This window comes from Manacus vitellinus, unplaced genomic scaffold (assembly GCF_001715985.3).
Source record: "Manacus vitellinus isolate BGI_N305 unplaced genomic scaffold, ASM171598v3 scaffold_66_pilon, whole genome shotgun sequence".
NCBI classification, from domain to species: Eukaryota; Metazoa; Chordata; class Aves; order Passeriformes; family Pipridae; genus Manacus; species Manacus vitellinus.
This window is the reverse complement of record NW_021940729.1, coordinates 2594969-2604994: the sequence shown is the minus strand read 5'-3', so window position 1 is coordinate 2604994 and position 10026 is coordinate 2594969. Positions and strand designations below refer to the sequence as shown.

At 44.5% G+C, this 10026-nt stretch overlaps 1 protein-coding gene across 3 annotated transcripts; it reads right to left on the bottom strand.

The window, feature by feature from the left end:
- Window positions 1–1156: 1156 nt before the first annotated feature.
- On the bottom strand, window positions 1157–9976 carry FGFR1OP2 (FGFR1 oncogene partner 2). 3 transcript variants are annotated; one of them, XM_018083684.2, is made up of 6 exons: window positions 9959–9976; window positions 6714–6850; window positions 5746–5863; window positions 5332–5474; window positions 3201–3314; window positions 1157–2882 (listed from the first exon to the last, which is right to left on the bottom strand). In XM_018083684.2, exons 2-6 carry the CDS (start codon window positions 6846–6848, stop codon window positions 2745–2747), a joined length of 648 nt encoding a protein of 215 aa, XP_017939173.1. In that variant the 5' UTR covers window positions 6849–6850; window positions 9959–9976; the 3' UTR covers window positions 1157–2744. The 3 variants fall into 3 exon arrangements, with proteins under 3 accessions (XP_017939173.1, XP_029819834.1, XP_029819835.1); XM_029963974.1 differs by lacking the exon at window positions 9959–9976 and adding an exon at window positions 9084–9214; XM_029963975.1 differs by lacking the exon at window positions 9959–9976 and adding an exon at window positions 9084–9188 and having other exon boundaries at window positions 6714–6908.
- Window positions 9977–10026: the final 50 nt, after the last annotated feature.

Genomic DNA, 10026 nt, shown 5'->3' with positions numbered 1-10026 from the left:
GAATGGTGGAACTGAAGGGCGCTCTCTGAATCCAGTGATGGTTTTACAGCTGAGCCTCTGCCTTGGATCTTGTATGGATAGTTTGCTTGGAAAAATTTAGTCTTCCCAAGGGGTGAGGTGGGGGAGCTGGGCTGACCTGTCCTATAGATCTATGGCTGCAGTGACACCCAGAGGCTGGAGTGTGGAATGTTCTCTGGGAAGCCACTGAGGAAGTGCATGACCCAAGGAACCTTTTTTGGGATGGCTTTGCCAGACCAGGTTCTAGAGAACAAAGAAACGATCCTGTTCTTTGGAATGTTGCCAGTACACATCTGGTGGTTGTCCCTTCCCACTGCTTGGATTAGCAGGTTTGGTGTTAGAGTTTCCTCTAGGAACAACAGCTCCAGTAACACTTTTGTTTGTCCAACAGGTGCTCAGTGTTTCTAACACTTGTTTTCCTGCTCTCAGGCCCTGCCTGCTCCAGTCCACAGCTCCAGGCACCCAGCTGGCTCTGGGGGAGGCAGCAAGGCTTTGTCCTTCCATGCTGGGAAGAAGAGAATTCCAGAGCAGAGCAACAAAGGAGCTCGTTTTGGGGGTGAGAGGGAGTGGTAGGAGCACAAGGTCATGTAAAACTTCCCTGCCTGCTCAGAACTGGCTTTTCACAAAAGCACCTGTAGCAATTTTTCCATGTTATCTGGTGCAACAACATTATCTAATGGGCTTAAAATGAGCTGGATTGTTTTTTTAAAATCCTGAATGCTGAGGGGGAACAAAAACCACGTGCGGGAAGCAGAAAAGCTCAGGAACACTGAAAAGAATTTTTTAAATGACTCATCATGTGCTACTCAGTGAATTCCTGGCGAGCCAAACAGCAGCTGCCTCCTACAATACTCAAGCTGTGCTTTTTTCCTTCCAAGACTGAAAAGTTGCACTGAGTGTTTCCTTAACAGTTGGTTAATGAAGAAAGGCTGAGAGAAGGTGGCCTTTGGACACCTCCAGCTGAATGTTGTTCCTGCTGCATCTCCTTGTTCTTTCACTTTTGGTTTCTGGTGCCACTTTTGGACCTTGATGCTCCTTCCTGACCAACAGTGTGGAAAGGGCTGGTAAACAAGTGTGATGTGGAAACTTCTCCACCACATTCCTTCCCTTCCAGCCTTGCTTTAATCATGGAAACATCTGTGTTTTCAGTCAGCTTTATTGATAAAATAAGTTTCCTGTACAGTACACAATTCTAGCCATAAATCCTTTCCAAGCCATCTGAGTTACAAAAATAACAGGTATGCCACGAAAAAGTCACTCCACACACTGTGAAGGCTCTTCAGAATTCTGAAGTGATCAGGGCAGGGGGGTGAGAGGGGAGACATATCAAATGTGAGGGCTGGGAGTAGATAAATTAAGTCGCATTTCTCTTCAATTTACAAAAATAAACACTAATCAAGTATTATTTCATAATAGAACAACCTCCAAGTATTGCCACAGACCAACAAACCTTCTCTGGAGTCAGAAGTCTAGCCAGAATTCAGCCATGGAGCTGCATCAGCATCCAAGGGGTGGAAATGTCTCTGACACCAGTCAGTGGCTGAAAAGATGCTTCCAGAAACAGGAACTTCAGCAACTGAACCCAAAATCTCTCATAAAGTTTGCAGCAACAGAACACTCCAGTGAAAAAAAGATGTTGCTTCTGGCAAGCCACAGCAGAAATGCAAAATCTAAATCAGAGCAGCACTGGCAAGCTTTTACAGAAAATAACAGCAGGCAAGAATATTCTGTGCTGGAGCTAAAATGTTCCCCCAAAAATTTCCCTTGGATGTTGAGCAAGTTTGGAAATGGTTCTAACTTTGTTTCCATGCAGGTGGATGTCCTCAGCGTGTTGTTAAGCCTAGAAGGTGCTCTGGGAGGAGAAGCAGCAGTTTCTCCATTTATAAAATGTGCTGTGAAAATGAGCTGATTTATCTGTCCTTTCTGCATATAAATTAATGGAGGCCCAGGAAGCTGGATTTAAACTGGCACCCTTGGAAGTGCTGGATCTGAGTTCCTTCTGTGTTGTTGTCACTGAAAATCGAACTTGCCTAAGGGGTAATTTCAGAATAGTTCAGCTCTGCTTAACTCACCTTAAAACCTTTTTGGTGACTGGTTGGTACTGAAGAAAGGGAAAATCAGAATATTAATTGCAGGCTGCCAACCTTGCCCTGAGCTGCTCCTCCTCCCACCCACCTTTCTGCAGCCACTGCTTGGGTGCTATCCAGTTGCTATTTCCCAGTTAGGAAGTTTAGTCCCATCTATTCCTTCTCCAGTGTGGCCTTTTCTGCTTCTGTGCCCTTTCAATCAAACAGGTTTGTTGCAAAATGAGGATTTATTAAAAAAGAAACCAAAGGAAAAAATGTGGATCGTGCACAAAGCATATTCATAAGTTACTCCTTTTTAGCCGGAGATTGGACTTGAAATCTTACCTTTTCTTATAGAATAGTTGCACTGAAACTTTGCATGAGCAATAACTTATATAAGTTATTTGAAATCTCACCTTTTATCTGCAAAATGATTTCATATAAAAGGAATTCCCATGAATCTGTTTCCTGCTGCAGTCAGACCTATGGCAATGAGTCTGTCACACCAATGTAATTTATTTCACACAGTATAAAAGCCACTGAGCTGGAGTTTGACACATCCTCTTGCTGGTGCCCTATTCAAGAACAAGTGCTTGACCAGTGAGCCCTGATGCTCCGTTGGGAAAGTATGCAATTGAGGCTTTCTGGTTCCCACAGTCCTTAGCTTTTCCTCAGGCTCAAATCACTGCTTGTCACTAATCCTGACAGGGAGGTGCTCTCTGACGCATCCTCTTTCTTGAGGTTCAGAAACGATTCTCTAGTGATTTGGAGGATTTCTCTCAAGCCTTTGTTTTCTTGCTAAAACCAGAAAGAACAAGGCATTTAACAGGACTCCAGGAAGAAATCATGGGAATTACATTAGCAACCTTCCCTCTACTCCAAACTAGTGCAAAAGGATTAAAATCCTTTATCTTCTGCAACTGAGAACATCAGGTTTCTGACCCTTCTGCTCTGTTATGGCTCCCCTCTGCACCCCACCTTGAGAGAAAGCTGGAGTGGCGAAATGGCACTTGCACCACTCCAACCAGGGAAGTGTAACACAAGAGGAACTCCACAGAAGCAGCTGTGCTGCCATTCCCTGCCTTGCTCCCTGTTGCAGTGGTGTTCCACCCTCACCTCGAGCTGGGTGATGCGTTCCTGCTCTTTGCAGCCGTGCCTCTCATCGATCTCAATGGCCTTTCTCATCACTGCTGCCATTTCGGTGATCTGGTCCACATGCACCTGCAGGTCCTGACACAGAAAGGGTCAGTAATATATTAATTTAGCAATATATTTAACAAAATGAAGCATTAAATGTGCCTCATTTTAACTGCTGTGACAATTTATTAACACACACCTAAATTTTGGAAAATAAGCTCCCACGGTACGAGGCCACCATGGTCCTGTTTATTCCAATCAATCTGGTTTGTCCCACATTGACCCCTTTTATCAGAAGTTTCTTAACTGTGTCTTCCACGGCCTCCAAATGGAGTCAGCCCGGTGCTTGCCTTGCCAAGGCCTTCCTGTGCAGCAGGAATTGCTGTGTATCATTTGGGATATGCAAAACAACTCAGCTGAGAGCAGCAGGGTCTGCAACATTCTTTCCAGTTGGAAACCTAATCCCCAGGACCAGCCCATGGACATTTATCTCTTCAGGACACCAGAGGCAGTGGTCATCCTTTCGATGTCCTGTCTTAGGAAACTCACATCTGTCCTTCAGTCTTTTTTTAGATACTTCTGCTTGAATCCACCTCCAATTCCAGCTTATGTGGGATCTGGGTTTCAGAGGTTCAGGAAACACGGAAGGGTCACTGCTGCCTTTCTCTGCAGAGCCTCTGAATTCCCTCTGGAATTCACTGCTGCCCAGTTAAACCAGAGAGTGGAATGGTGTTCCCAGAAGCTTTTGTCTTGCATTGTCTTTTTCTCCACTTGTCTTTTATTCCAACTGTACTATGATGCCAAGTCTTTGTCATGCCCAAGCCCTAATTCAGCTGCTTCCTCCTCCAGTGCCCACTCCCATGGGAGGGGCCAGGGAAAAACTTGCTGTAAATCTTCATTTGCTGCTCAGTTTCCAGTGCAGGTGATGACAGGAAACATTTTTTCAAAGAAATCCCAAATTTAGCTTGGCAGGAAGCTGTGGTCAGGCAGGGATAAGCCTTGAGAAGGGCTGTGGGTTTCAGATATCCTGCTCTCCTCCCTCCTTCCTATTTTCCAGCTTCTGTGCCTCAGGATCATTATGACTTCAGGCCTGTTCCAAGGTCATTGATGTCAGATCAGATATTAACAGAAATCAATGATCTCCTGTAAACAGGCACTAAAGGTAAGAGCTGGCACTTGAGGAAACAGCCCTTTCTGGTACCTAACAAGAGCGTTTAAAAAGTGCTTCAAGACTGTTTAACCTTACTTAATGTGAAGGCTGAGCAGGAGAAAAAGTAATGAAATTCCAGAATCCTAAATGTCAGGTTAAGGGTAATAAATCCCTTTTGTCAGGCATTCTTGTGGGATCAGGTTTAACAAAAATGTAGAAGCCTAAATCTCCAGTCTCTCTATAATATTGTGTGATATTATTTTTTCTTTTTTTTTTTTCTTTTTCCCCAAGCTTTTAATCCACTGGAGTGCTCCTAAATGAAATTTCCAAGTCCATTTGAGGATGGATATAATTTTACTTTCCTGTGTTGGTGCTCCTGAGTCTGTAAGAGCTGTTATACCATGTGCTGAGGTAATTTCTTCTGTAAAGGATCTATACCTGTCCTTTTGTAGGATTTTATGCTATAGTTCGAATCCAGTAACGTTTTTCAATATTCCAAAGGGCTTTTGAAATATATTTTTTTAAAATTTATGATATTTAAGGTAAAAATATTTGAATATTGGATTTAAAAAGCTTGTTCTTCCTAGTAAGCACAGGTTCACTAATTATGTGTTGGAGTCAAGAGCATTAAGCTAAAACCAGTCTAAAAATGTGAACATCACTGAGATCTGGCAGTGCAATAGGACAGTTGCCTTAAAGATCAAAGTAAAACATAAGTAAATTAAGTAGATACGGCAATGAAATGCTACTTGTTTAAAGTTTAAATAAGTGAGAAGCTGGTAAGGTTGAGTTACTCAATTGCTTAAGTTTCCTGTTTGTGTTGCATGGACTGGATTACAAAAATTAAGACTTGTTGGTAGTACAGTGATATAAAAAGTGAGACAAAGTAAGCTTTGGACTAATCCACTATGAAGTGTTAATTTAAAAAAACAAAGGCAAAAACCTCAATGAAGTTCTTACCTTGGAATGTTGCTCTTTTAGCTTTGTTATTATACTTGGGTCATCTTTTTTGCTGGCCATAAGCAGCCTGAACATCTGTTCTCTGTACTTGCTCATGATGAGCTCCAGAGCAGACTGATGCTCCTCCAGAGATGTGCGTAGTTCTGCCAACAGGATTTAAACTTCAGTTAGAGCTTAACAAAGAACCAAGACAGGAAGAGAAGTACATTCCTAGTGTACAGAATTCCAGAAGGAATTACACAACTGTGCTTACACCACAACTTGTTCTGACTGCTCCTAAGTTAGTTGTTTTTAGCAGTGGGAAAACACATCTCCAAACAGATCCCTCTATTGCAGAATTAAGTTCTATTTATCTCCTCACTGTTTCCAGTGGTGCAACTGGAACTTGGAAAGGATAGAATTTTCACGTTTTACCTTTATTTTCCTGCTGCAATTCCCTAATCTGTCTGTTTTCCTGCTGGATCCCCATCACCAGCGTGGACCGAGGGCGATGTCTTGCTACTTCATTGAGCTCTTGGATTTCTTCTTGGTACTGGGTATTGAAAAAACCAACAAGGCACAACATATTGAGTAAACAAAGGCTGACATTACACAGCAGTTAACAAAGCACCACTTCTGTCAGTCAGGGTCTGTAACCAGCAAGACAGTGTTTGGTTTTAAATAATAATATCAAACGCACAAAGGTGTTGTTGACATGCTGTCCTCTAGAGACATAAAACCATCACCTTTGTTTTTAAACAAGTTTCACTCCATAGATATGTGTAGCGGGTGTTATTTATGCAGGTCAAGTTCACCATCAGGTAATTTAGAACTGATAGAGATGTGGTAGAGACAAACCATGAGGTCATTAACCTCTCTATACTCACTGTGGCTTCCCAGTCCCTTAAACCACAAGACTGTGGGTACAAGTCACACAGATCCGAGTGAGTGGATCCTGACTCCCAACAGAAGGGTAAATTCAGTACTCTTGATCTGAAACCATGAAGCCTCGGCATGACGAGTTTTACAGGGCTGAATCACATGCAGGGTTTTATTATTTTATAGCCCCGTTAAGATATCCTGTGTTTTATTAATGTGACAGGATGAACTCCCATATGGAAAGTCAGGAGACACCTTTAGGTTCTCCAGGAGTTCTCTACTGAAATCTACTCAATCTAACGACATGCCTTGACCATCAGAACAGAAATGATCACAAGTGAGAAAACCTTTTCACAGGATCCAACGATACAAACAACCTATTTTTAGGTGGCAGTCACACCTACAATAAAACACCTCTGGCATTAAAGGATTACCCGACACTGTACTGATTCTACAGCAGCACAGAGGTGACGGGAAATTCCATGCTGATGTCCCAGTGGAGTAACTAAGGTTGGGAAGCAAACCTGTTTCATGGCCTCGACCCTCTTGTTGAGCGCCGTGGTCTGTTCGATGAGCGCCTCGGCCGCGCTGTCGTGTTCCCGCAGCCGCTCCACCAGTGCCTTCGCGTCCGCCAGCGCCTTCTCGATCGTGCAGCTCATTTCTGAACATCACAAACCGTCATTTCCACCACACCCCCCAGTCGCTACGCACACAACTATCTGCGGGATAGAGCTTTGTTTTTTAGCCTGAAGCAGCTGGATACAACCTCCTGACAGTAGGATAATTAAGGTGTAAATCCAGGTTTACAGCAGGTTGGAAGATTTTGATGCGTTAAATTGGCAGAGAAGGAACAGCTCAAACTGATGGAGAAAACTGCTCAGGAAAAGCTCAGAGAATTAAATTTCTTCATGTCTATAAATGAACACAAACATCACTGCCTGGAATGGAACTGTGAAATTTTCTGCAGGATGGAGAAAGACAGCGAGGAAAAGGACCGACTGCGTAATTAAAATACCAGCTTCCAATTGCAGTAGTTGTTGAGAGAAATTACTTATGGCCACAATTGCCAAGCTTGCAAAATGCTTGGACATACCAGCATTTCCAAAACACTGACCTTTACACTGAATTTTTTTTGTATTCATGTTTAGTCGATTAAGTTTCAAAACCAAGATTTTCAGCCTTTTTCATTTTCTTTTCAGAAACCTTGCACTTGTTCTACTGAGAAGGAAATCTACTTCAATTCCTTCAGCATCAGACAGCAGGGATAAAGGTTTATGAGTTATGAGACTTATTGATATCAGGCTTCATATTTGCTTTAGGAAATGTTCTAAGGCACAGCAAGAATCAGCTAAACCCATTTCTTAGCCAGGCTGTTTGGGAAAGTAAAGATTTTTGTAAGGATTAAAGATTATTGAGTCTTTCCTGAGCTACATGGAAAAAAATTGCTTCAAGTTGATTTTTTTTAACTTTTTCAGGCACATTTACAAATCACAGTACAGGATCTTTATGCCAAGCTTAAAGAAATCCTCAAATTTACCTCAACTGACCTTCTCCCACTGTCCTGGGTAAGTAGTGGAAGGAAGGATATTTCAACCACCAGAAATTAAACCTGCGTTTTCTGGGATTATGTGTGTTATCAAAAACATCCGGATTTTGGCACACAGATTCCTACAACCATTCCTAATGTTGATTCTTTCCTGTTTGTTTATCAAACAGCATTTTCATTTAAATTGCCATCTGATGTATCTGAGGTATCAAGTTCTTCAGCAAAGAACTACCTGAGTTATCACTGGTAGTTCATTTATTCACTCTAACAGTTTAAGTTCTTTTCAATATTAAACAGAAAGGAATCATTGTGCATTGTTTTTAGGGATCTGCTTTCCCTGCTCCTCCTTCCAGTCTCAGATTCCTACTGGACCACAGAAATATCCCAGACAAGAGATGACTTTCCAACTTGCTGAACAGCTGCAGGAATTGATTTAATGAGATCCATGTTTGAGTGAAAGGCTGGTCTTCAGATTTTCCTTAATTCACGGTCCATGTGTAAACAATTCAAAATTCTTTCTGGCTGCCTATGACAAACAAAACCTTTGCCTTATCCTGCAGTTGAGCTAAACCTGGGAGTTAACCTGGACAGTCGGGGGGAAAAACCCCCAATTAATTAAATATAATTGATTTAAACAAATTCGTATGGTATATTATTTTTATGAGCATGACTACAGGAACTAAATTTAATTATTCCTGAACTCTGCCCTACAAGAGATGCCCAGTTCAGAGCAACCTTGTCAACAGGTAGCAGAGCAACAACTCAGCCCAGCAACACTCCTCCTACACATCCATTCCCTGGCACTTCCTGCTATTTACTAATGGCTTCCATTAGCACATTGAAGAAAAAACAACACTAAATAATAAAGATTTTTGTGCAATTATTTAGTTTTCTGTCTCTTCTTTCCTTCGTATCCTCACTGGAAACCTCATTTTCCCACAGCTCCAGGTTTTACCACAGTGACCAGCTGGGCAGCGCTGAGCCAGGATGCAGTTTCAAAGGAATTCAGGCGGATGCAGAAGTCCACCAGCATTCCCGGTGGGACAGGGGCATCCTTGGGGTGTCATCGCCACACTCCCGCTGTGACAGGACCATCCCGGGGGTGTCACCGCCGGGAGCGTCGCGCCCTCCCCTCCCTCCCCCCCCCAAAACCGCCGCGCCATCGCGACACCAGCGCCTCCAGGACGGCATCTGAGAGGTCCCTCGCCCGTCCCGCTCGCGGTCTGATGGAGGTGGGGGGGCTCCTCTCCCTCACGGCGCCCAGCCGTAGGGCGGGCCGCCGCGCTCCGATCGTCCGGCTGCGGCCCCTGCGGCGCCCTTGTTCCCACGAACCCCTCAGGATACTCACTCATGCCCGGGGCTCCGGCGCGCGGGGTGAGCCCGGAGCGGCCCCGGCCGGTGACAAATGGCGGCCTGAGGGGCTGCGTCGTGCACCCGCCAGGGGGCGCTGCAGCACCGGCCGTGCGCTGCTCTCGCGAGAGGACACCCCGCCCCCGCTCCATCACCGCTCCGCCCAAAATCTCGCGAGAGGTCTCGGCGCGCTCCCTGGGCCTCCCGAGGCGGGTTGGAGCCAAACTCGGGAAATTTGTTTTAAAATTGTTGATAAGCAGCTGCACCGGGACAGGGGTGATTAACGTATTGCGTTGTGAGCTGGGATAGGCTGGCTGTTGGGATCGCCTTCTTCCCTGTGAGGGTGGTGAGGCCCTGGCACAGGTTGCCCAGAGAAGCTGTGGCTGCCCCATCCCTGGAAGTGTCCAAAGCCAGGTTGGAGCAACCTGGAATAGTGGAAGGTGTCCTTGCCCACGGCAGGGGGTTGGAACTGGGTTATCTTTAAGGTCCCTTCCAACCAGCAAACGGGGTCGAGTACTAATTAACAGACAAGTTATGTAACGTGCGACCAATGACCGCTGGTGCCCTTCTTTGTTAAAATGTAAAAATAGCGTGACGTTTCAAAGAACAGGGAGTTTTCTGTGGGAGCAAACTGGAATAAAGCACAGAAATCCCCCACAAACGGCAATGAAGCAGAGTATTCCCTCAAAGACTGGGATAAAGCAGAGGATTCCCAGGCAGCCTGGAATAAAACACAGAATTCCCTCAGAGACCGAAATATAAGCAAAGAATTTCTTCGCAGACTGGATTAAAGGAGAAAATTCCCTCACAAACGGGAATAAAGCAGAGAATTCCTTCATAGACTGCAATAAAACACAGAATTCCCTCACAAACCGGAACAAAACACCCGACACTCTCTCCGCGGGGCGCGCACCGCGGGTCAAGATCTCGGAGACCTCACC